The following is a 26,935-nucleotide window of genomic DNA, read 5'->3' as shown; positions in this document are numbered from 1 at the left end:
GCGAGGAGAGTGTATGAGCAATTTGTGGTGTTTTTTTCCCTAAATGAAAGTGATGTCAACTGTGATGAGTCAGGCGTGTGGCCCACCTGCCTCCTGCCTGCAGAACTGCAGAACACATGTGTACCTGCCACTAGGCCAGATCTGATTTCCCTGCCTCCATGGGCCAGCTTTGGACCAGTAGGCATGGCTGTCAGGCTGTCAGTCACCAATGTCTCAAGTGACAACTGATTGGTGCCAAGAGCAAGCCCTTTTAAAGTCCATTTTCAGGTGCAGTTGGGATCCACACTTTCAGCTCCTGATTGATGCTTTGCAACTGCATCTTTATATGCTTCACACATGACGGCGCACAGGACATCAGGCATGGGGAAAGCGGACATGGTTTAGGGGAAAATGCTGGCTGGGAGGCCTCCATCTCTGAATTAATGGTTGCTACTGTTATGGCAAAGAGATACTGCTTTTTAAAGAAAATGTAACACAAACATTGTGTTGCTTCAGTTTCATAGCAGAGATGGCTTGAAGGGAAGAATTTTCCTGAGTCAGTGAATTTCCAAAATTGTTGCATTTTTATGTTGTGGGGGTTGGGAGATTTTGTGGGAGAACAGGATAATAAATCCTGCTTAGACAACACCAGTGGCCCATCACTATACAGGGAATCAGCCATTAGTCCCCACTCAACTAAACCACTGAGGTGAGACAAAAGGTATGAATCGAAGTATCACTCTCTGTGCTTCCTGCTAGACAAAATAACACTTTGTATATTTGGAATAGGGAAGACATTGGTTTGCTTAGAAGATGGCTGAGGAGGGTGTCTTTGGAAAGAAAATGGAAGTTCAGGAGCAGGTGTACAGGAGGAATCTGTTTTAAATGGATTTAGACATGGGATTTAGCAGATTAATCTTTTGTTTTGCTTGCACAGGATCACTTCTTTTATCAAGTGCCTCCTTATATGGTGGTTTTGACCGCAATACCTGTAGGGCTGCCTTTTCGTGTTCCTCTTCTACAACACAAGAATGGGACTTTTCTGCAGCGGCTCCCCACCCTAGTCTTACTCAGAGTAGACCCACTGTAATTAATGTAATTAAAAAGCAGAGACATCACCTTGCCAACAAAGGTCCATATAGTTAAAGCTATGGTTTCCCCAGCAGTGATGTATGGAAGTGAGAGCTGGACCATAATGAAGGTTTATCACCGAAGAACTGATGCTTTTGAATTATGGTGCTGGAGGAGACTCTTGAGAGTCCCATGGACTGCAAGAAGATCAAACCTATCCATTCTGAAGGAAATCAGCCCTGAGTGCTCACTGGAAGGACAGATCCTGAAGCTGAGGCTCCAATACTTTGGCCACCTCGTGAGAAGAGAAGACTCCCTGGAAAAGACCCTGATGCTGGGAAAGATTGAGGGCACAAAGAGAAGGGGACAACAGAGGACGAGATGGTTGGACAGTGTTCTCAAAGCTATGAACATGAGTCTGACCAAACTGCGGGAGGCAATGGAAGACAGGCGTGCCTGGCGTGCTCTGGTCCATGGGGTCACGAAGAGTCGGACATGACTAAACGACTAAACAACAACAACAATAAATTAATGGGCCTGATGAAGCTAGGGCCATTAATCTCAGAGGATCTACTCGGAGCAAAACTTAGTTACAGACAACCATATGAGCATAATACATATGAGCCTTATGCTATACTGCATTTGTGGGGGGGGGGATTGGTAAGCATATTAATACGCACAGCCGTAGGCAGCGTTGCATTGTATCTGGTTACTTTAGGAAACGAGCAGTGTATACCCATATAACATGCATATAATATTATAACTGTTACAATGTGTTCGTCAACTTGTATAATAATGCATTGGTTGTATTTTTGGTGGAACCATTGGTGGAGGGGCAACTGCATTCAGAGGCAAGGTGCACTTGCTGAGATGGACTGGAAGGTAGAAAGAAGAGGTTCTTCACCTCTCCTATGACCATCTGTGAGGGGGAAACAGTACAGAGAGCCCCCTCCCATCTTGAGGAGCAGTTCTTCCACCAGCAGCAGAGCCAGCGGGGAGGGGGAAGAGTCCAGTGGGGAAGGAGGAAGTAGGAGACAGGGCTCTGGCAGGATAGCAGAGCCTTTATGTGAGAGAGGAAGAGAGAGCGGGGGAAAGGGGGGAGAAGGAAAACATGGAAAGGAGACCCTGTTTCCCTCCGGTTCCGGAATTATGCAGGAGGAAACGCGGAAGGAGATTTGGGGTGCCCAGACTCTTATGTTGGAAGAAAACGCGGGAAGCGTCACTCCAGGGTTCTGGGTCAGACTAAGAACATGTACCCTGTACAGCTCTAGCACTGTAAATAGCCTGCACACAATAAAAGCATGAAAAGGCAAAGGTTTGGAGAGTCCTTACTTTAGAGTAGTCACAACGTTCCCTCTGTGACACCATCAATTTTCCAAAGACTCTTTCAACACCTTTCCTCTTCCTAATCTGGTGTTAAAGATGGCAAGGGATTAAAAACAATGTAGGGTCATTTGCAGGAGAATCAGCAGGTGGGGCAAGGGTGGAGCATATCTTCCACCCATGATTTCACTCTGCAGTCCTCCCCCCCCCCCCCGCATCATAAGAACATGAGAAGAGCCTGCTGGATCGGGTCAATGGCCCATTTGGTTCTCACACTGTCCAACCAAATGCCTGTAGGAAACCTGCATGCAGGATTCAAGCACCACCACCACCCCACCCCCCACCCCCCGTGGTTTCCAGCTACTGGTGTTCAGAAGCAATTCTGCCTTCAACTGTGGAGGCAGAACATAGCCATCAAGGTGTTTAACATCTAATAAATGGTCTAAAATGTATAAGAAGGTTCCTAATAACTGCTGGAAGTGTTATCATGTAGATGGATCCCCTTTTCATATGCAAGAAAGCAATGGTATTTTGGGTGGCGATATATAACGAGATTTTAAAAAATGTTTAAAATGACTATAACAAGATTTTTAAAAAATGTTTAAAATGACACACACACAAAAAAAAACCTGAAGCTTTTCTTTTAGGGATTATAGGGACAGAAGTCCCGCCCCCAAAAGATGGTTCTGTTGTTTATGTATGTTACAACTGCAGCCAGGGCTGTCTTAAGCATATCTGGCACCATGGTGCAAAGCTCCCTCTGCCCCTGCCCCCGTATCCCAGAGGTTTTTTTAGGGAGGATGGCGCTGCCGGCAGGGCTGGAGGAGGCGGGCAGCAGCTGGAGGGCAGCTCCTCCAGTGGGGAAGAGGCGGAGGCTGGACATGGGGTCTCCCAGCTCAGCTGGCCGCTTCGTGCCGCGATGGCCACAGCAGACAGAGGCTCCGGGCACGGCGCTGCTTCGGGGCGGCATGGCGGAGGCAGGTGAGGGCTGTGAGCTGATGCCGGGAGGCGCTGTGTCCAGCCTCCGCCTCTTCCCTGGTGCCCTCCAGAACTTGGCGCCCTGGCGCCCTCCACCACTAGCCTCTATGGGTAAGATGCCCCCGACTGCAGCTAGGACTCTCTCTATGCAAAAAACCGGAAAGAAGCAGAAATGCCCCTAAAGTAAGGTGATGCATTACACGGAACTGGCAAAGTTAACAGCTAAAATAAGAGACGAAAGCTTTGTGGGGAAATGGAAACCCTTTCTGGATTATTTAAAGAAATATTACATGATGGACACACGGGCAGGATTTGAACTATGAGCAACAGAAGGGATTAAAGATTACAGTAGTTTTGTTGAGGTTTAAGAAATAGAAGGCAGGGTGCGACCTAGGAAAAGAAACAGAAACACCAGGGCAAAGGGGGTGGGAAGTTGGGGGGGGTTCTTATGTACTGAAATGTATGTGTGAAATTTCAGAAAACTTAATAATAATAATAATAATAATAATAATAACCTTCACAGAAAAGGGCATAGCCCTCATAGTTTATATAGTCATCAATAGCCCTCTACTCCTCCATTGGCCCCACATTTGCCTTGCCTGCACACCATGGGGTTCCCGGCAGTTTTCTCATCATGCATAGTGTCACACTACATTTGAATACGATAGTGGGCAGATATTGAGTTCAGCGATGATGATGATTCTTATTTGCATGACTAAAAGCATTGTTTCTTTTACAGAAGGTTTTTTTAAAAAATAATATAAAAAAATAAAAATAAAATCTTTCTGTAACCAATACTCCCAGAGGTGAAATGCTGGTGCCAAGTTAAACTCCTGGAATGTGTTTGCTTCATGATTGTATCTGAGAATATGGTAACCCAAGAATTGGTTGAAGCGGTGCAAGAAACGCAATGTGCTCTCTGCTCGGGGGATGCACGTACCGCGATCAAATGAGGAACGGAGAATGGGAAAATGTGAATCGGCAGCTCTGTTGCTTACCAAATTATAGTGAACATGTCACACTCCTACAGATGTTTACAGGAGCTTCCAAACCACAGTCTATGTGCCACACAATGAACAGAAATCCCAAGCACAGCTAGTAAACTGAAGGATTCACACTGGGTTTCCTGTTGGACCTTTCTGAAAACAAAAGGCGAACTTTAAACTGTGAGTAGATTTGTCCAAGTTCTTTGGCCTTCTGGCTACTGGAAATTGGAAGCGGTAGAGCAGGCATCCCCAAACTTCGGCCCTCCAGATGTTTTGAACTACAGTTCCCATCTTCCCTGACCACTGGTCCTGTTAGTTAGGGATCATGGGAGTTGTAGGCCAAAACATCTGGAGGGCCGTAGTTTGGGGATGCCTGCTGTAGAGCAATGTAGCTTTCTAGCCTATGAATATAATGCAATTTTCATCTCTTCCCCTGAAAGGGCAAAAGAGTTTCCAGCCCTGCAGAAGTTCTGTCTAAAATGTTATACTGAATTGTTATTCAGGCACTTACAACTTGCACAACTAGCATACAAATGGAGGAAAATACTGGTGCAGCTTTCCTGCACAGCCACTCATGTTTGGCCACACACACACCGGTGGTATGTGGCCTCCAGAGGGCTGGCCAAAGTTGGATGTGTGGGATGGAACACTGGGGCAGACAAGTCACAACAGTTCCTAGAGTGTCCACTAAGAGGAACTCACCTGGAGGAACACCTGACTAAGTTCAGTTCCTGTTCCTCCAGATATGCAGATGAGATAGATTAGCTGGCAGACAAAAGCCCCTAGCCAGCAGCCATTCTCTCTCTTAGCCTTTTCTCCTTTAACGGGAACACATCTCCAGAGAATCTCCAGTTAGGATAGTTCTCCCTCTCGGCCTGCTGCCAAGAGAGAGACCAGATAGAGCCTCACTTTACTAAGTAGTCTCCACATGTATATAATTGTAACTTTTCTACGTAAGCCTGCCTTTCTGAGATTATGCTGTTAACTCAGGATGAACCTATAAGTAAACTCTATCTTATTTTAATACTATTGTGTCGTGTATTTCTTTTAAGAGGGACAAAGGGGATTTGCCAGGAAGTATAATATTGAAGTATAATATTGTTGCAGAGGTTCTAACAAACCTAACGCTCACGCTTTGCTGCGCACAAAAGGGGAATGTCACTCTGCTGATATTGGAAGCTTGCTAACACAAGCTTGGATAGGATCTATCTAATAATATATCCTAATCCACATCCCTAACATTCCCACAGAATGCAGTCCTCAGGCCAGAAAGATAACTCATCTATGGTGCCCTCCAGATATATTTAGATGATGGTGCCTTGACCACTGGCCATGCTGGCTGGCTGATGGGAGCTGTCATTCAGCAACATCAGAGGATGATCACGTTGGCTACCCCAGATCTAGCAGGACAAGGGCCAGATACTGGGATCATATGATGTAACTGATCTAGCAAATTTTAATCAACGTATGAAACAGTTGCTCACTCTTTTGCTTTATAAGAAAAAGAAACAGGTATGATATGGGTATTGTAAGTTTTTTCATTTTACTGCATCATTCCAGAACTGCTGCCAGTCTATCAAAGTGAGAGAAACTGTCAGAAGAAAGCATAAGCCTCTCACAACTGATGACATCCTCTCATCTGGGTTTATGTGCTTCATACTTCCAAAGCCTTTACTTAGTGCTCGGTGATGCTAACTTTATAAAAGAGGATGTTGGGTTGTTCCTGCCTCCAGAATAATGGCTGAATAGTACAATGGCTCCTGAGAATACAGAATATGGTCCTCCTTCATATAAATAATACATGTTAAGAAATGCAGGACTTTTGGACCTATGTAGACCATAGAATCTAGGTCAGAGTATTAGATCAATGCCCCATCCTAAGAATCGTCAAGCAACCACATAGGTTCTTAGCATCTACAACTGCCCTTCTGGTGTAGTTCTCAAAAGACCATTACTGCTGCTAATCGAAGCTGGTTCATGCATTCATGTTTAGCACTTTTGCTGCCACATACACCCAGACAACACCATTACTGGCCCCAACAACATCAAACATACCATCTCAGGACTATTTAATTGCTCATCTTCTAACATTGTGTATGCCATCAAATGCCAACAGTGCCCTTCAGCTCTCTATATTGGACAAACAGGCCGAACCCTACGCCAAAGGATAAATGGACATAAATCTCACATCAGGAATCACAAGACAGAGAAACCAATAGGAGAACACTTCAATCTCCCAGGACTTTCTATACAAGATCTCAAAGTCAGAAACAGACTGGAAAGAGAAGTTGCTGAATTGCAACTCATTACCAAGCTTAAAACCATGGAGAGACCTGGTCTGAATAAGGACACTGGATTCTTATCTCATTATACATGATAAAGCTTTCTTTAGCCATCTCACCCCTTGCTTTTCCCTGCAAGACCAATTGCAGTCGTTAACAGTCGTCAGCAGGTTTACCACTCCTATCAGCCAATCACCCATTCCCAGCACCCTTCTGAGTAATACCCCTCCCCACCCTCTTACTATACATAAGGGTCTGATGACTTCTGTTTCAGTGTATCTGAAGAAGTGTGCATGCACACGAAAGCTCATACCTATGACAAACTTAGTTGGTCTCTAAGGTGCTACTGGAAGGAATTTCTTATTTGTTTTTTATTTGTTTTTTGTTTCGACTATGTCAGACCAACACGGCTACCTATCTGTAACTACTGCATACACATGTGGCAGCTGTGTTGCGTCTCACCAACTACACAGGACTGCCTGAAACCCCAAACTGTCTCATGGACAATCCTATTGCCTTGCCTGACTCCACCAGCCTCAGCGAGGTTACAAACACCTGATGCTTCAAGTGCGACCCCCATAAGGCAGCTCATTTGGACTAGTCGGCAGAGTTACTGGGTCTGCTGTGGAAGGAAATGGTTTGTGGGGCACAGTAAGTACTACGGATAGGCATTCAGCAGCAGAAAACTAGCACAACTGCACTAAGCAGAAAATGCCACGCCAATTTCCATACTAAAGAACTCAATCTCACTTTCTTTTGAAGCTTTTCACACATTTTCTACTGGCAAAGCAGGCGAGCAGATCAAATTCCCAGTTTTGCATTCTAGGATTTTGAATAGATATGAAGTGGAAGAGGAAACATAGCCAGTTGTTGAGAGGCAGGGTTAGTCTTGGCAACTGCTTCATCGGGGCAAGACCTGTGTTGCTGTACTCATTAGGCCTGACCCTCCTGGGCACATCCTGTTTTGCTAATAAAGAGTTAACTCCAGCTTGCTCTGTGTGATTTACTGCTGGCTCGCGGCTGTCAGACACGTTATTCTTTGTTTCTATACAAATGCAAGCCTTACAAAATGTGGAGAATGCACGGTTGCTTGGGAAGCCACGGACCAAGTTCAGTGGCCCTAGGTTCAATCCCTGGCATGTACAATCCCTCATGTACAGACACTAATGCATGCATTTGGGAGTGCATGATGTGTTTTCAAAACACAAACACTTCCTCTTTCTGGGTCCCCATCTAGTATACATATAAAGCAGCAGCAGCATTCTACACAGTCATGGCTTCCCCCCAGGGGCAGAGTGTGGGGAGGTCCAGGGGGGCCGTAGCCCTGGGCACATGATTTGGGGTGTGTGGGCCAGGTGCCCCCATGCAGGGATCCCTGCCCTGCCTGCCACCGGGGGTCTCTGGTCCCAGAGTCTGGCCTGGCCTTGCTGCCATGCCTTCAGCCCTCTCTCTGAATGGCCACCCAGCCAGCGTTGGGGAGATGCACCCATCAAGAACCGCATTGGCCACTAGGCTCCCCCCTGCGTGGGCAGGCAGGCAGGCAGGTGGCACAGGACAGCGAGGCCCAGTGAACCCTCTGTACCCTATGCCTGCCCAATGGCTGTGGCGAGGGTTGGGCTGGCACAGTGGGTTTTGTTTACCCTCCGCACCCAGCCCCACCTGGTGTGTGTGGCATAAGCATGGGCGCACCGGGTGCTAGCAAAGGACGCAACACCACTGCTTCTCCCTTAAAGCCCTGGGGAAAGTAGTTTGTTAAGGGTTCTGAAGGTTGTTAGCAGACCCCCTGTTCCCCTCACAGAGCTATAATTTCCAGAGTTCAGAGGGAAGAGGGACTGATCATTAAGCCACTCTGGGAACCGTAGATCTGCAAAGGGAATAGAAGTCTCCTAACAACTCTCTGCACCGTTAGCAAACTACAGCCCTAAACAAACTTGCATGGTATTCCCTGATAGTTCCCCTGTATTTCCCTATAGTTCTGGAAGTCGCATTTCCATTGTTTGAAAGCTCAAACCTAATGCAGAAATTAACAGTTAGGGGGAAGTTGTGAAAACGTAACAAACTGCCATGCAAAGGCAGTTTGGGTTGCTTTTAGGAGTGCAATGTGCAGTTTATTCACTGCACCTGAAAACAAGACGAAGCTGGGAGTGGTTTGCGGGCTTCCTCCAAGGAGCCCTGCGTATTCTACATTTCAGATCTTAGCCACTAGCAGTGAAAAATCTCACTTCCATTTCTCATGCTGAATGCGCTGTCGATTTGGCATACATTGAGTACCCCAGCCTTGTGCTCCCAAGAGGGTTTCTTTTCAAGCCACCTCTTAGGGGTGATTATGTGCTGAAAGAATTCCACAATTGCCGGCTCCTGCTCAGATGTGAATAAGAAGGTCAACAATTCCTCTATTAACATGTGCAGTTTGCAAACGTTAGATTGAAAAACTCGATACTGTAATTATGATCACGGGTAATGTGCCTTTCTCTGCTTGTCTAGAATCTGTAAATAGATGAGGTTTTTCTTTTCTCTTCTCATTCCACCCCCACCCCACCCCCGCCTGCCTTTGGGGCTGGCTGTGTTCATTCCCCCCAAAAAACCCTAAACCTTGATAGCTTTGCAAGAGTCTGTTTTCTTTCTCAAAAGCACAAGAGATGTCTCCTGCGCTCCATTTACTTTATTTGTGCCCTGTTATCCTCAAACAGCCAGCCGAACAGTAAATTAGCAAACGGTATGAGGATTTCTTATGAAAGGAAGCTGAAGGGGGGGGGGGAGAGAAAGAAACATTTTAATCAGGCTGGCAGGTAGAAACCCTACTGTTCTGGACTGCTCAAAACAAAACACACTGGGGGGGGAATAATGATAATATGTGAGGGGCATATAATTGCTCCAGTGACTTAGGTATCGTTTCACTTTTAGCATTTTTTTTTAAAAAAATATTTTTTGTTACATGTTGCAATTTCACCACCACCACCCCCGGCCCTCCTGGCAGATAGGGTAGTGCCTGAATAAGAGCAGACAGCCACAGGGCAGGAAAACTGCTGTGTCAAATTTGTGGTTTCCTTTCCTGTAGTTCCTAATAGGGGTCAGAAAAAAACTGGAGGTGCCAGGTCAAAATCCAGCCTCCTCGGCTTTGCAGACTGCTTTCCCTGCCGGAAGTGCCCTCCAGGACATCAGAACTAGCCAGATATACACTTGCAGGGCCTGGGAGTTGAAGTACAGCTCCACCATCTCTTCATAGCTTTGCAATTAGTTGCCAATTAGGGGTTTATAATTATTGATGCAGAATATTTGAAATAGGCAAGGCATTTCAGATTTAATTGCAGGGAGGAAGAGATCTTGGAACCAGGGAAGAGAAGAACGAGGGAAGTCTTCTCCAGAAGATATTCAGAATTAATCCTAGAATCTCAGAGTTGGAAAGGACCCAAGGGCCATCTAGTCCAACCCCCTGCAATACAATTAAACTGTGGGGAACAAAGAAAGTTGCCCTGTATCATGTCAGACTTTTCCATGTTCCTCAGCCTTTGGGTCCACAGGTGTTGCAAGTACTGCAATTCCCATCACCCCTGACCATTGGCTAAGCTGGTTGGGGAAGATGGGAGCTGTAACCCAATGACTGAGGACCCAGGATTGAAGAATGCTGGTTTAATTTGCTCACCTTCAAATCCTTGGAGTCTCTGGCAGAAATATGCCTTCCACTGGCTACCTGGTCCTTAGATGCTAATATCATGGTCTGGATCTGAGATCCACTGCATGCAAAACACATATTCTACCACTGAACTCTGACACCCTCCTAAAAGCAGTGTATTTTATTAACATCTATTGTGCAAATATCTATTTATCCATAACTACAGGAATGTTATTGTTGCATTGCATACTGCAGTGGTTCTCAAAGGGTGTGGCAGGAGAGGATGAGGAATTGGAACCACTCTGGGAATTTTTAACACTGAGTTAACTCTCCTAACAATTATCAGCATCCTTAAACTACAGTTCCCAGGATTCCTTGGGGGGGGGGAACCATTGACTGTTTAAAGTGGCATGATGGATTGTGCTGATGGGGCCCAAGAGAAAATATCTAAGGGGGAGATATGGTTTAGAGAAGAAGTCACTCCTCAATACACACTTCAACAACAAACAACAACAACAACAACACTATTAATAGTGGCTTAAAAAACAATGTGTGTTGTTTATATGTAACAGAAGAGAGAGATTTCCCTTCCCCACAAAGTATTTTAAAATATAAAGATCAAGACCAGAAGTATAAAAACCTTTCCCCACAAACACACAGAAGGCCTGGCTTTCGGGTGAGGGGAATCCACCTTCCTTTTCATTCAGGGGTCTTTCTCAAGCTTTCTGCCGAAGGACAAGGATAGGACTGAGCAACCTACACAACATACCAGGCATATTTCTGTCTCAGCTGCCAAAGCAGGGGGTGGGAGGGAGAGGAATCAGCACTCGGCCACAGGTCTGTCATAGAAATGCTTAATTTTAACAGCCAATTGTTTGACAGGCCCCGGATTCTTTCTACCGCCAGGGCTGGGATATGTACTGAGGAAGACATGGCCATTTTGCCTGGCGATCCTTGGGACACAAAGCCATTTATTGTAAATTGAGACCATTTAGACTCATTCCAAATCACCTCCCTTGTTTCTCTGATTTGACCGTTTGTTCTAATTTATTTGAAACACGGGGAACTCTTGGAAGATACTGCATATTGACAATAACAGTTTCACAGTATCCCCACGGACCACTGGTCCTGTTAACTAGGGATGAAGGGAGTTGTAGTGCCAAAGCATGCCTGAAGGATTGCAAACACCTAAACACGCAATGGGTTGGATCCAGCGGAAGGGAGGGATTGCAGGTCAGCACTAAAACACTTGCCTGGCATGTAGAAGGCCTCAGGTTTGAACCCTGGCATCTCCAGGAGGAGGAGTGCCAACTTAGTCCCGCAACCGTAGATGCCCGGGGTCATGGGTGCCATGCTGCGTGCATAGCCATGGCACTGAAATTTGTGGGTGTCCTGCCCCTTCATGGGGGGTTTTGTGGGTTCTCTGGCACCAAGGGCCCCAGGGAGCTGGCACCTATGCCAGGTAGGACTGTGAGAGACTCCTATCGGAAACCCTGGCGAGCTCCTGCTAGACACTGCTGAGCTAGGTGACCCCATGGTCCAATTCTGTCCAAGAGAACTTCCTACAAACCTAGTCAACCTCAGGCCCCATTGAAATCAATGCAGAAAGTTGTCAAGGCTTCCCACCGATTTCAATGACGTCACTGGCAGGGCAACAGAGAGGAGGAAGAGGATCCCAGCGAGGGGTGTAGCCATGACTGGGGCACAGCAGGGCAGGCTGGGGGTGGAGAAGGAGAGGTTGCTGTAGAAAGTACTCACTAGTCAACGGAAGATGGCAAGGGGGGTGGAAGTCAGTGCAGAGGAACCAGAACATCAGGACCCGTCACCAGAGCCAGAGGAACCCCCGTCTCCACAAACACGGTGGGCTCTGAGGTATAGGGAGCAGCAGGAAAGCAGCACTGGGAGGTTGAGGCAGGCAAGGGCCCACAGCCCAGGTGAGGTGTGTTAGCTCTGGGAGGAGGTAAGCTCAGGGCAGGTGAGGGTCACCTGCCTCATCAAGCCCAGATGCTGCAATCGGCATGCGAAGTATTAAAGGGAAGCAGAGCTGAAGTGCTGTGGCTGCTCAACTTGTCATGCTGGTTGGACCATGCTAGGATGTTCCAGGGAGGCCTTTGCAACTGGGCTTGTGTGGCACTGACCCTCAGGTGCCCTGACCCCTTGATTGGCTGCAGGAACACGTTTGGACCTGTTGGCCAGCCAGACTGTACACTACCGTCTGCTGTGAGACCGTGCACTCCTGCAGGACTTTCCGCCGGCTGCCCTGTGGTTCAGGACAAGCGAGAACATTGGAAGCAATCCTAGCCCCGCTTACCTGGGAGTCAGGGCCACGGAATTCAGTGAGCCTTACATCTGAGTGGAGGTGGCGAGGATCGCAGCCTAACTGGGTGTGAGCCCAACCCAACGTTGCCCTTCTTTTGAAAGCAGCTTACACCACAAAAATGTAACATAGCCTGACTTTTCCCAACACTCTTCTGCCTGTGGAGGAAAGTTCCACCTGTTTTAATTCCTGGGTTTCACAGGGACCCAGCCAGTTGTTTTTTTAGTTTTTTTGTTTTAAAGTTGGCAGTGACATTTAATACACTGGCATATTGGCCAATGCTAGAGTGAAAGGGCACAAAGCCAAATACAAGCCACATGGAAATACGAAGAACTCTTGCACTCTGCAACCAATGACATTTACACATAGGGGAACAAACGAGTAGTGTGTCTGTTTAGCTGAAGGATATGCACATTCCAGTTCTGAAATCAGCAAGTTGGAAAGAAATATAAGAAGTCATCCTACACCGTTGGTCCACTCAGGTTTTCCCAAACTTGGGTCTCCAGCTGTTTTTGGACTACAGCTCCCATCATCCCTAGCTAGCAGGACAAGTGGTCAGGGATGATGGGAATTGTAGTCCAAAACCACCTGGAGGCCAAGTTTGGGAAACCCTGATCTAGCTCATTATTGAGCCAGGCATCACTTTCCTGGTTTTCAGGGCAGCATTCTCTCTCATCTGCACCCAGAGATGCCAAGGAACTGAACCCAGAACCTTTTCTGCAATCTTCTACCACTAGCTAAGGCCCTTCCCCTTCAACACACAAGTGGTTTTCTGCTAACAGCATGTAGCTCCAGAGGGGAACTGAAACTGTTTCTTATTTCATGATGCATAGACTAGCATGGTACTTGCAATGAAATAAGAAACCATTCAAATTCCTCTCTCGGATAGAAATTCTATTCCCATTCTGTCCCTATTTTCATACAATCAGGGTTGTGTTTCCATTTTGTGGTTTCTGTGAAGAGCTTCCTATTTTTTATTTTAAAAAACTGGATTTATTTATTTTTTTAAAAAAATGTGCATTTAGACATATCCAGCCAAGAAAAGTAGGCCCATTTTTTCCTTCTTTTCCCCCCCCATTCAGGAGTTGCACTAGCTTAAAACACACACACACACACACACACACACACACACAACAAATCCCCTTGAAGGTGTTTTCATTTCATTAGACTTGCAAATATATCCGCAGAAGTCGCTAAACCATATTTTTTCCCTAGTCTGCTTTGCCACACTCCCCTATGGATAGCCACTGGTGTGCCATGTCTGTAGCCCAAAAGGGGAGGAGGAAGAATCAACTCTCTTTCCATTTGCAAACACTTCCCTGATTGGTCGCCTGGAGGAGACTGTTTCTCACACTAGGTGATCAGGCGATTGGCTATTTATAACCTCCCTCTAAATGCCTTCTCAGTATGTTTAGTGCTTATTCTTGCAAGCACTCAGGTAAAGTTGAGCAAATCTAGCCATCTGGGAACCCTATGCACACAAACTTTGATTCCATCATGGGGAAAAGGCAGGACATCAATGCAGCAAATTGCTAATTTTTATATAGTCATGTCAGAATGAATAGAATCATTGAATTTCAGAGTCGGAAGAGACCACAAGGGTCATCTAGTCCAACCCCCTGCAAGGCAGGAATCTCTTGCCCAACATAGAGCTCGAACCCACAATTCTGAGATTATGGATAGGTGGTGTGGATCTTGTCCAAAGCCCGTGGAGGGGCTAGGGCCATGCCACGACCCCATCGGGAACCCAGGGGTGAGCGCGACTTGATTCACATTGACAGTGCTCCCCCTACTGGTGGTCGACCCTTATAGGATCCCTGCATGACGGGCAGGAGTCAGACATAGTTGGTTCAATTCCAATGCTTAAGCCAATACCTCTCACAATCTGTAACCAATAAAGTTGTGGCCCAAATTTGCCCAATAGCCATTAACCTAATATCTGTGTCCCTGTGTCTTATTCATCAACTGGGGGTGGCTTCAGGGTCTTGACACGCAAAACTTGGGTGCTATGAGGTTGCAATATTTCATTTCATTTCCCATTCACTATCATGGTGGGGCATTAATACAAGGGACCCTCACAAAACTGGATTGTAAATTACTCGTCTTCTATAGCTACTTTGAAAAAAAAGGTGCCCATTCTTCCCAAGCATCCCTGCCAACAGATGCTTGGCAGGGATGGCGAATCAAATAAAATCTTAGATATCTAAGTAGACTTGCAATGAAAGGAAGTATTTTCTGCCAAAGGTTGCATAAATCGGAGAGGGACAGATTCTCTGTCGTAAGAAACGAGAACCCTAAGAGAATGAATGGGAATTCTCCACTGATAGTCCCTTTGTGGGAATTATCATATTATAAAATATTGAAGTGGGAATTAGAATTATGCAGAAGTTATTTTGCAATTGCAGTTCTATGCATGCCTACTTGGAAGTAACCCCACTGAACTCAGTGGAACTTACTTTCATGTAAGCCTACATAATATTGGGTTGAGGCTCTGGGAATGCAAGCGAACTCATGTGCATTTAACTAAGAAGTTGCTTTCAAAACTTTTGACAGGTTTATTTAATTCCTATCTTGTCCTTCCTGATTCCCCCACCCAAAAATTCTGCAGAGGGTTGCAAAATTATTGGAAGTTAATTACTAAGTTCTAAGGAAACCTGTTTAAGATGGCATGAAGACTTGCTCGATATAAAATGTTACAAGATTTGTCCAATATTAAACCATTTTATTCATTTTCAAGTAAAAAAAAGACATTTCACAGCAGAGGCAGAAATTCTAATGTTAATAATTGCATTTTACCACACATGGCATACTTTGGATTTCCCCCCTCCGCCCTTCTGTATTATCTTGCTTGGCAGTGGAGATACCTATCGTTGAGGACTTGTTAGCTGAAAGAAATGAGCAGATAAAAGGAGGCAACTGCTTATCAATGATTTTGTGGAAATGCAAGGTGAGATCCAACTCTCACTGGGATTTAATTCCCACTGAAATGACCAAGCAATGTGCTCCAAACTTTTACAACAGTACAGAAAGCTGCTTCATGATTTCTCTCTAGGCAAAGAAACAAAGGACAGAATATCTAGGGTCTGCATGGGCTCCCATAAGGTGTTTGCAGGGATTTGACAAAAGCTGGATTTTTTTTTAAAAAAATGATCTTGTCAGTTTACCGTGTGATCTGAGATTTAAGCACATGCACTTGGAAGGAAGCCCTTCCAGTTTCGAAAGAGCTTTCTCCCAGCTAAGTGCGCTTAAGAGGATCACAGCCCCAGAGAGATCGGCACCATGCAGCAAAACCCTTGCCAACATATTTTTTTTCCAGTCATCTGAGCTTAATTTGGAGAAAGTGAGCTTGATCCCATCTGAAGCAACCTACAACCCTCTGCTTTTCAGCGTTCTCATTTCCTAAGGAGATCTGGGGAACAAAGCAGATAGCCAGGGGGTGTGGAAGGGAAAAAAAAGAAAGTTAAGAAGTCAATAACTGTGCTTTCATCTTTGCAATTCCTTAAATCGCTTTGCTTTGCTTGGAATAAGATGTATATATTTCATGGCCCCCAAGGAATGGGGAGACCAGGGTGGGAGTAATTCATGGCTCAAGGTAAGAGGTGAGTATGGATCGACTGGTCCTCCCCACTTCGAAGACCCAAATTAAACCAGCAGGGGGCAGAAAGACTGAGGGATGTGACTGACAAGTCCAAGAGGTGATCAGGCACCCAGAGGCTGAGAGGGAGCTCTCTGAAAGCACCTTTCTCTGTTCCACAGTCGATTTGGATCGTGAGCCAGACCAACAGATCTACAAAACCGAGAACCACGAGAGAAAAGAGGAGGAGGAGGAGGAGGAGGAGGACGAGGAGGAGGAGGAGGAGGAGGAGGAGGAGGAGGAGGAGGAAAGCAGCAGCCATCCTTGGGATTTCCTTGAAAAACAACTCAAGATTTCCGTGCTTGGGAAGCTGCAGGAGATGGACCAAAAAGAACCACCACAACAAAACGACCCAATCACTTCAAGGGATTCCACAGGATGGGAGAAAGTGACAAAGACCTGCTGACGCTGGAGAAGGGAAACTCAGCGCACTGCCAGGCAGCAGTGATACAAGCAGATCTCTGTCCTGTGCAGAGATGCAGATTTATTTCCAAGGCTCATTTCCCTTCTTGCTGGTATCTTAGCTGCTGCTGCTTCTTTCAGAATTTCCAGCTGTGGGATGGCTCCGCTGCTCTTCTGATGAAGCAGCGGGGTTGCGCCCTCCTGAGCAATTATCCCCTTGGGGTCACACACACACACACACACACACACACCAGATGAGGAGAAAGGGAGACACCTTCCCTGTCATGGCCCTCTTTGACTCCCCCGCCTCCTCCTCCTCCTCCTCCCGCGGGAACTCCTTGGAGTTTCAAACTTCCTTCTAGACTCTGCAAACGCCCAGGAATAGCACCCTGTTCACAAGTGGCCACAGACACCTAACGGACCACTCACTCAGCCCCACTCTTTTCTGCCCAGGGATGCACCTAAGGGGAGGGGAGGAGAAAGGGAGGAGATTCCTTCTCCGCTATGCATTGAGCTCCTCTCAGAGGCTTGCCACGTAAGCTGGAAAGAGCCCGTTGGGGCTCTGGCGTGTGTGTGTGTGTGTGTGTGTGTGTGTGTGGTCACAGGTCGGAGATGCAAAACAGGTAAGTAAGGCAATATCTTGGGCTGTCTATCTGCTGCTGCTCTCCGAACGCGCAAGCCTGAGGGCTCCACAGAAGACTTCCTACGTGCTCCTCTCTCTTTCCTCATAAACAGTGGCTGAAGACCTCTGTGCCAAAAAGTCCCACGCTACAGCAGCTCAAAAATGTCAGTCCCTTTACTGTACTGCTTATTTCTCGCCAGCCAAAAAGAGAGCCGCATTCAGAGGGCGCTAGTCAGTTCCTGATACCTGAGAGAGACATTTAGGATCGAAGGGAGTTTGCTGCTGATCTATTTTTTATTTTAACATTTATTTATTTATTTCTCCTCCCCCCCCCCCTTAAGAAAGTGACATGCCTTTGAAGACTACAGGCAGTGTCTCCCACCTCTTATTTCAAGCATTCACAAAGTCCCCTCTCCCTTTCCTTCCAGCCTCTCTCTCTTTGGCCAAGATTTTGTGAACTTGATCGGCTTAATGACTTCGGCAAGTTCAAGAGGCGCTGCGCTGGTGGCGAGAGTTTGCAGAAACCATTTCCCCGAATCGTTTTCAAAAAATTGGCCGGGCGCACAAAGAAAAATAAGCTTTGTTCCGAAAGTGTCCCGCATTCCTTCCCAGTTTTAGCACCTTCCCGCCGCCGCTGCTCCACGACTCCCTGAAAGCCTCAAAAAGCTGGAGCGGAGGAGACTCGCAGCCTGATCCTACGGATATTACGCAGAAACTGACATGAGTTAAGTGTAAATTTAGTACTCCCAAGCAAGTAGCGAGGTAGAGGTCTGAGACTAAGAGAATCTGAGCAGAAGCATCACCAAACCCACCACTGGTCACAGGGGGTGGGGAGGAAAACTTTCCCCCGGGGGGATTCATGGAAATGTCATGCCTCTCCCCGCCCTAAAGTCCGAGGGAGCTCTAAATTGGGGTCAGGGATTAGCTCAAGCGCCTGGCTTCTACGCAACAATCAGAAGAGGCAAGGAATCCTCTGAGCGCGCACAGAGTGCCTTCCACCACTCCAGAGATGTGCTCAGACTTGTGAGCCCGGGTACCTTTGGCTAGACAAGTCAGGGGCTTCCCTGCTTGCTATCTTCTCCTCCCGCCCCCTCACCACCACCCCGTTCCCAGATGGGGCACAGGAGAAAGCGGCGATGGCAGCCCGGCTGGCCTCCTTCCTTACCTCCCCTGACCTCCGCCGCCTCCAGCAGGAGCATCCAAGCGACAAGTAGCGCGGGCCAAGCGGAGTCCCAGAACCACCGTTTCGTTTTCCACCTTGTGGACCATGTCCGCCTCGTCTCCATGGAGAGGGGTGCCTCTACCGCCGAGCGTGCCAAAAAAAAACCTCGACGCGCGCGCCCCCCTGCCCAACCTCCGGGGCGCCTTGGCCCCCTGCGCGCTGCTCGCTCGCTCTCCTGGCCCGCCGTCGCCTCCTCCGCGCCACTTATATTCCCAAAGGCGCCGCGCCGTCTTCTCTAGAGATCCATCCGATCCGGTGTGCCAAAGCGGGGAGTGGGGAAAATGAAAAGAAAGGTGCCTGGAGAGGGTCCGAGCGAGTGAGAGAGAGAGAAAGGGGATGGTCCCTCGCTGCCGGCTGGGTCTCGACAACCCGGCTCCAGGCCCTTCCGATGCGCCCTGCTTTCCCAACTGCAGGGCAATGAGGGGCTTCAGTCCAAAGGCAGAGAGCGCAGCATCCCCCCTCAAGGCTGCATCCTGCAAAGAGGGCTGGCCCAGAAGCGCACGGGGAGAACAGCAGCCAAAGAGCGAGCGAGCGGACAGCCTCCCTCCTCCGCCTCCTCCCGCCCTCCTTTTCTCCCACCCCCTCCTGCTCCCACCCACCCACCCAAACTGACAAGGAGGCTGCCGGCCAGAAGCCAATAGCTCGACTCCTTCCGCACCCGAAGCCTCGCCCACTCCCTCCCCTCCCCCTGGCCCAAGGAGACCCGGAGTAGAATGCGTGCCAAAAAGCGCTAAGTTTAAGGTGAGCCGGAAAAGTGAAAGGGGGAGACCATGGATAGCAGCGTTTCCAACACATAGGGGGAATTAAAAGAAGTAGCGGAAGAGTGATACTCCCCCCCCCCAAAAAAAGAATTGATTCGAGGGCTTCACTTACACCTCCCAACCTTTTGGGGTGGTCCATAAAGGCATCCACAGGGCCCCCAATGAAAGGCATTGTTCAGAATAGCGGTTTGTCCCACTCACTAAGGAAGATAACAGCACACTGAAATTCAAGCAGTAAATTCATGGCACTTTTATTCAAAATCCATTTAAAACTATTTAGTTTAATTAATTCAGCAAAATGTATGAACTTGATCCAGTGATATCAGCTTTTCAAAGTCTGCTGGTCAATTACACCTTCAGCACACACACCCTGCCGTCCCTGCCCCGTGTCTCTTAGGTGCCGCCATTTCCCAGCAGTGGTATGGCCCCTTTGGGAGCCACTGATTCACACAGTGCTCTCCAAAGTTGAGCCTGGCTTTTGGAAATAGTTGCACAAAAGTTACTAGAGCGGGGTGGGTGGGTGGGGGGGTTAGTCTGTCTGAATGTGCAACAGCTCTTTGTATGAATATTGACCTCAAAGAAGGAAAGGACCAGTATTATAAAGTATCTGTGCTTAGTCACCGGGAGATGGCTCTGGCTCACCACAGGCGACCAAGCAGGTGGCTAATAGAGAGCCTGCTTGAATCTCAACTAGAAGAGTTTGGATTTGATATCCCGCTTTATCACTACCCGAAGGAGTCTCAAAGCAGCTAACATTCTCCTTTCCCTTCCTCCATGGAAAAGGCAGTCTAATAAAGTCAGCCTCTTTGAGACTAGGCTCTTGCTGCTATTGCATAAGGTCTTTGTGAAGTGGAAGAGTAGGATGAGATCAAATGGTAAACCAAGTAGAAATGGCAAAAAAATAATAATAATTCATCCCTGTGCACACCTACAATTTTCCAAAAAAAAAATTGTTCTGAGCACAAGATGGAGCTGCATGTGACTGATCAATTGCCATTCCAAGTGAAGCTCTTCTTCTCAAACTGTATACATGACCACCACCTCTCCTCTCCCAGCTAAAATAAACCTACTCAAGAAACACATCAGTTTGCATCCCTGCCACTTCTGAGGAAAGTGCTTATCTCCAAACCAAATTTCTAGTTGATTTTTCATCCATTTTCCCCATAAATACCCAAGTCAACTTTTGCAAAAAGCCAACAGAAATCACACATGGCTTCTTTAGCATGCCTAACTATGGAATGGATTGTGTCCACCCAGCTCTCCTGACCAGTGGTGGTAAGGTGAAGTGGCTACTTCAGGTGGCAGATTTTGGCCATTGCAGGTAAGTGGGAGATTCATCGATCTGTCCCATGGACATACTCCACAAGGACACTGCCTGGTGCAACTCACATGGAGGACCACCACTAGACATAGAGGAGCAGCACCATTTCTTTAAATGTGGCAACACTAGTCAAGGTAGTCCAAGGAATCCAATTTACCAACAAAAGGGGAGCAGATGTGAAGAGCGGCAAATTCTCTCTCCCCCCCCCCATGCCTGGTTTACATGCAATTGGGATTAATTAGAGGGGTTTAAGCACCAAATGGAGAAAGTTCCATCCTTTCTACTCTGGAAATTGGACCCCCAACCTTCGCTTTCGAGGTGGAAGCATAGGAAGTTGATTTAAATCGAGTCAGTCCCATTGATCAATCTAGCTCAATATGGCAGTGGATCCCTGGGCTTTCAGACTAGTCTCTCTTGGTCCTACTTGGAGATGGCAGGGATTGAACCTGTGAACTGCTGCATGCAAGACAAGTGATGTACTATTGAGCTACAACCTTTCCCCTGCCATGTAATAGAGATCTGAGTTTAAAAAGGGTGCCCTGCTGCGCCATGTCCATTTGATGTCCATGTGGATTTCAATCCACAATAGCTGATGTGTGTCCTAATAAAACTGCCTGTTTTAGGGTGCCATAAGGCTTTTTTGCCATAAGGGACGTGGGTGGTGCTGTGGGTTAAACCACATAGCCTAGGGCTTGCCAATCAGAAGGTTGGCGGTTCGAATCCCCGCAATGGGGTGAGCTCCTGTTGCTTGGTCCCAGCTCCTGCAGTTCAAAAGCACATCAAAGTGCAAGTAGATAAATAGGTACTGCTCTGAAGGGAAGGTAAACGGCATTTCCGTGCGCTGCTCTGGTTCGCCAGAAGCGGCTTAGTCATGCTGGCCACATGACCTGGAAGCTGTACTCCGGGCGCTCCCTCGGCCAATAAAACTAGGTGAGTGCTGCAACCCCAGAGTCGGTCACGACTGGACCTAATGGTCAGGGGTCCCTTTACCTTTACCTTTTAAGGCTTTTTGTTGTTGTTTGGCTGCAGGCCCTGTCCTTCCTCTGGAGAAACAAAAACACACCTTCTAGAACCACAATACTCGGAAAAGATTAATCTCCAACGTGCAATCACATAGCCGACGTGATTTTCCCCACTTGGTAGCGATTGTTTTAATAATTGTTCTGTGGCCTCTACGTCCCTATATATTAAGAACTTCATCAAGGCAGCCAACAGATATTTCATATTTGCTATGCTGAATGAGAGGGGAGACAACTTTATATGACCAGCTCATGCTGAAAATAATGAAAGGGATATTTCATTACTTAAAAAAAGACATCCAAACAGTGTTTGGTCTGTGATCTGATCCTGGATGGAAAAAGACATTGCTTGCATAGTCAGGAAAAAATAAGCCTGTCTGGCTCCACCCTAAGCAACAGATGATCACACCCTTGCTTCTGAATGAAGCAAAGAGACAAGCACATATAGAATTGGATGTGTTCCTGGATGCTGGGGAGAAGCTTCAAAGAGCACATTTCTTAGAATGTACCACCATACTTACACATTACAGGGTTGTTTTTTTTAATGCTGCTGTGGCAGTTCAAAGAGCACCAGTTAGGATCAGATTTGTATTTCGCCAAAGTTAAATTTGGAGGCTAGAATTAATAAGCCGCCTCTGCAAATAAGTTCTCGAAACTTACTAGCCCACAAAAACGTTTTAACTGCTACCCACACATTCCTGTGTTAATCATTCTTGGCCCGAAAGAAAACACACAAACAGTGGCTGTCTGCTTAACGGGCAGCAAGTCTTGCCACAGGTGACTAGGTGAATGTCGATTTTAAAAGACTTACAGTGCAATTTTAAGCACACTTTTTCTGAAATAAGCCCTGCTATGTTCAGTGGGACTTGGTTCAAGGGAAAATGCACATAGAAACTACCTTTTTGGTGCAATCCTAAGCCATCTACTCAGAAGTAAATTCTACTGAGCTTAATGTGATTTACTCTTTACAATCTAGGATTGCTGCCTCTTTACAATCTAGGATTGCTGCCTTACAGTACAGTCCCATACATGCATACTCAGAATTAGTTGAGATGGCAGATATGGGCAAATCTGACAATTTTGATTTCTCATAGTTTCTCATTTCTCATGTCTCATGTTCAGTTCTCCACATTTCCATGTCAGTTTGCGATTAAAAAAGCCTTGGGGAAAACATAGCCATATTTTTGTGTGAATTTCTCCTAACTGACACAACTCTATGCTTGCTTGCCTCAAAATACATCATGCAAAGCAATTTTACCTAAAATAATGTATTTTTGTATGCTATTTTCACTGACATATGCATTTTACCCTCGTACATATGCATTTTTATATACATTATTTGGCTGGAGAAATGCATTGCAAAATTCAGAAAAGTGTGAATTTCAAGGGATGGCTGGATTTCAGTTCAAATATTGTTTTGGAAACTGCAAATTTGGTGGGTTTGCCTTTAAATGCGAACTAAATAAAAAAAATTCCCCATCCCTATCTGTCCTCTGATGCAGTGTCATGTGACTCAGAGTCTGAACTATCAGTAGTGAGCCAGAAAGTTCATGGTCAGCAGGTGAATTAACCACATGCTCCAACTTGTTTTTGACAAATCTCCACTCCCCCCACAAGAGTCCTATGTGGGAATAATAATACTGTCATGCAAGGATTACCGAAATAATATAAATGATACGCTCTGAAAACATTCTGTGCAGCAGATGACCAGGTGCATTATCTATCTCCCCGGCCACTATATATAAAATGTCTAAAGCAGGATTTATTTATGACCTTCCAACTAAAGTTACTAAGCAATTGGACTCAAGATAGTGCCCCAAAAATTTCTCATCTTTGCACACAGCTAGAGCATTGTAACACATAGACAGCTCTGTTTGCTAAACTGCCGAGAACCTTAGAACTAAGGCGGTAAGGAATTTTGCTACTTTTTTCTTCAAAGGTGGGGAATCTGAGGCTTTTCAGATTTTGTTGGACGCAAACACCCACCAGTGCCATCCAGCATGACCAGTGATCAGGGATGATGGAGTCTGTAGTTCTGCAAAATCTAGAGAGCCACAAGATCCCAACCCCGCTGTGGTTTTTGTCATCTATCTTATACCATTCTAGTCCTTTGTAAAATATTGTTGGCATCTGTCTGTCCTGACAGACAATGGAGTGTGCCTCCAAGGGTGACATCAAATCATTGCATTAGCAGCACTGAAATTATCTCCCTGGGGCACAAGGGAGGTCCTGTATGGAGGTCCTGGGCTGCCTTCAAAATTTGGCCTTGCTGATATGAAAAGGAAAGCAGAGCAGGAGTTACAAGAAGGAGGCATACAAGGTGCCATCCAACTGCCTTAAGGACTCCACTCTGGATTTGTGTAGGGTTTACTCCAGGCATCCCCAAACTTCGGCCCTCCAGATGTTTTGGACTACAATTCCCATCATCCCTGACCACTGGTCCTGTTAGCTAGGGATCATGGGAGTTGTAGGCCAAAACATCTGGAGGGCCGCAGTTTGGGGATGCCTGGTTTACTCCTTAGCCCTTTCTTCTCCCGGAGATATCTCACAGGGCAATGGAGGTTTAGGATCAGAGTTTTTCTTCTCTTTGGTGGGCTGCATTCCCAGGTTGATGAGGCCCATCTGCCCCTCACTTCCCACTGCAGTACATGCAGTAGCCACCTTCTTGACAATTGGCCTCATCTGTTCACTCCACCAGAGCCTGTCTTCACATGCAGGGGAAGTCCCTACCTCACCGAGGGTCTGACACCTATTGGCTAGCCTCACCTGGTTTAGCCAGCATTCCTGGGGTGTGGCTACTATCACATGCTGACGAATTAGGCACAGTGCAGGTGGGGGTTGACCCAAGTTGATTTGTAGCGACTTGTGCCAATCTGGAACTGAAAACCTCGCCCCTTGCCCCTCATGGCTGATAAAAACTAGCAGGGAGCAGACAGTAGGATGGTCCATAGAGGTGACTGATGTCTCCTTGCAAGAGGGGGTGCTCCCTGCCTGCTTAAAGGAGGCAGTGATAAGAGCACTCAAACATTTCCCTGGATTCGGAAAATCTAAGTTATTACTGGCCAGTCTCTACTCTCCCCTTCTTGGGCCAGGTTCTTGAGTGAGGGGTTGCACTTGCACACCAGATCCAGACTCTTTTGGATGAAACCAATGTTCTAGATCCATTTCAATCAGGGTTTAGGCCCAGTTTGGGCATGGAAACTGCTTTGGTGTATGATGACCTCTGTTGGGAGAGAGATGGAAATGTGTCCCGGTTGATTCCCCTTGGTCTTGCAGCAGCTTTTGGTATCATTGACCATGGTATCCTTCTGCAGTAGCTCTCTTGGGATAGGCAACGTCACTTTGCTCTGGTTCCAGTCCTACCTGGATGGTTGTTTTCAGAGGGTGATGCTTGGAGAGCATCGTTCGGCCCCATGGAACCATCATTGTGGGGTTCCACAGGGTTTTAGTTCATCCACCACGTTGTTAAACATCTAAATGGAACTGCTGAGTGGGGTCCTCTGGAGTTTGCACCCCATATGTTGGAGATTTCTCCTTCTTGAGCTAAGTTCATTCCTATCTCCCACCATGTGTAGTGAGTGTGGCTTCCCCAAAACAGCCTCGTGTGCCAAATGGGGAGGCATGGTCAGTGGTTTCCTATTCCTGGATTACACAGTTTGCTATATAACTCCATGTTTGGAACCAACAGAACCCTCCCCTCCCATCTTTTTCTGTGTACAGTCATACCTTGGATCTTGAATGGCTTAGTAGCTAAACAAATTGGCTCCCAGACTCCGCAAACCTGGAAGTAGGTGTTCCGGTTTGTGAACGTTTTTTGGAAGCCGAATGTGACTTCCATGGCTTTCGATTGAGTGCAGGAAGCTCCTGCAGCCACTTGGAAGTCGCACCTTCATTTTTGAACAGTTCTGGGAGCCAAACGGACTCCCAGAATGGATTAAGTTTGACAACCAAGGTACCACTGTATAATATTCTCATCTTCATTCTCACTTATTATTTTTCCAAAAGAAATTTAATACCAACTGTTGCCATTTATTTCCTTGTTGCCCTGGTAATAACTGAAACAGGAAATATTGGTTAAGCAATAATGTCATTTTAATGGTGGACACCCCTGCAAAAAAGGATAAATGTGGTTTCCCCCCCTCGTTGAAATATGAGTTAAACACTTTCTTAATACAGCCTCTTATAGTTTTCACACAGTCCCTTCATATTACATCATAGTCTAATCCCTAGATATTTACTAGTCTTTTCCCCCCATTCATTCTTAAATTTCTCCTTTATTTTTTTCCCTTCACATTTATTACCAGTTTTATATCATCTTGAACAATACTATTGCCAGGCAAGTAGTGGGTTAGAAAATCTCCATTAAAAAAGCCAAAAATATCAATTCAGAGCCCGACTTCCTTTAAACCCTCAACCACAGAGGGTTAAAAGCTTTCAGACAGGCATAAGGTATTTTAAAGAATTCCCTGACTGTTGTATGTTTCAAGGAAGCAGGAAAAAGGCTACAAAACATAATTGCTTCAGCAGCCTAATACAGAGTAGGGGGAGAGCTGTCTGCTAGCTAGAAGTCCCTCTGTGACCTGCCTTCATCTAGTGCGCAAGGTATGTGTTTGCAATCCATATTATCCAACAGGAGGCAAAAGCATTCAGCAAGGAATAATCACCTGGCAAAATACCATACAAGGAATTGGCACTAGACAAGCTGAAGTCACTCAGAATTGAAAACCCTCTGCGGTTGCTGCCTGGGATCGGAGTGACTTAGCACGCATAACAACCGTCAGGAACTCATCCACCATGTATGACTTTTCCATATTTCACTGTGAGTAACACTCATTGCCACATTTCAAGCACCCTACAATGATATTCAGATAAAGGAAATGTAAGCTATTTGCTAAGCCAGTCATGCAAATCCCATTCTCCAGTTTTATTTGAACATTTGATCCATGAAGCTGAGGCATTTCATAGAAATGTTAAGGCTGGAAATCCAGGCACGTTCACTAGAAAGTAAGTCCCACTAAATTCCAGATTTCCTTCTGAATGAACTTGCTTAAAGGATTGGGCTGCAAAAAAAACCCCAGCTTTTGTTTTGAGCGCTAATAGAAATGCAGGGTCTGTCCGAGATATTGTGGCACCTGTGGAGAACCGCAAAAAGACACTCTCCCCTCCAGACAAGAAGGGGTGACTGAAGATTTATGTCTGAACATAAATGAAGATCTGTATCAAGAACAAGGGTTCAAGGAGACCAGCAGTGCCTCCTATTCCTCGAGAGTAAAGGGTGACTGAAGAGGAGACAGGTTCATTCTCCAGGAAACACATTGCAGTTGTTGCTGCCATTATGGCAGTGGCAGCAGCGGCGTAGCTAGCCGCCTGGCTGCCCGGGGTGGCAAATCCGAAGGCACTCCGCT

The 26,935-nt window shown here is 46.5% G+C and overlaps 1 protein-coding gene across 2 annotated transcripts in view; it reads right to left on the bottom strand.

Annotated features, from left to right (window-relative positions):
* The window catches only part of COL11A1 (collagen type XI alpha 1 chain), a 248,703-nt gene extending 229,785 nt beyond the window's left edge, over window positions 1-18,918 (bottom strand). For both annotated transcript variants that reach the window (XM_035122972.3, XM_035122973.3), the window contains exon 1: window positions 18,373-18,918. In XM_035122972.3, coding sequence (XP_034978863.3) covers window positions 18,373-18,493 — 121 coding nt within the window. In that variant the 5' untranslated portion in view covers window positions 18,494-18,918. The remainder of the gene's footprint in view (window positions 1-18,372) is intronic.
* Between the last annotated feature and the right edge of the window lie 8,017 nt (window positions 18,919-26,935).

Source organism: Zootoca vivipara, chromosome 7, assembly GCF_965207765.1.
Source record: "Zootoca vivipara chromosome 7, rZooViv2.hap1.1, whole genome shotgun sequence".
Taxonomy (NCBI): Eukaryota; Metazoa; Chordata; class Lepidosauria; order Squamata; family Lacertidae; genus Zootoca; species Zootoca vivipara.
This window is presented reverse-complemented; position numbering and strand designations above follow the sequence as displayed.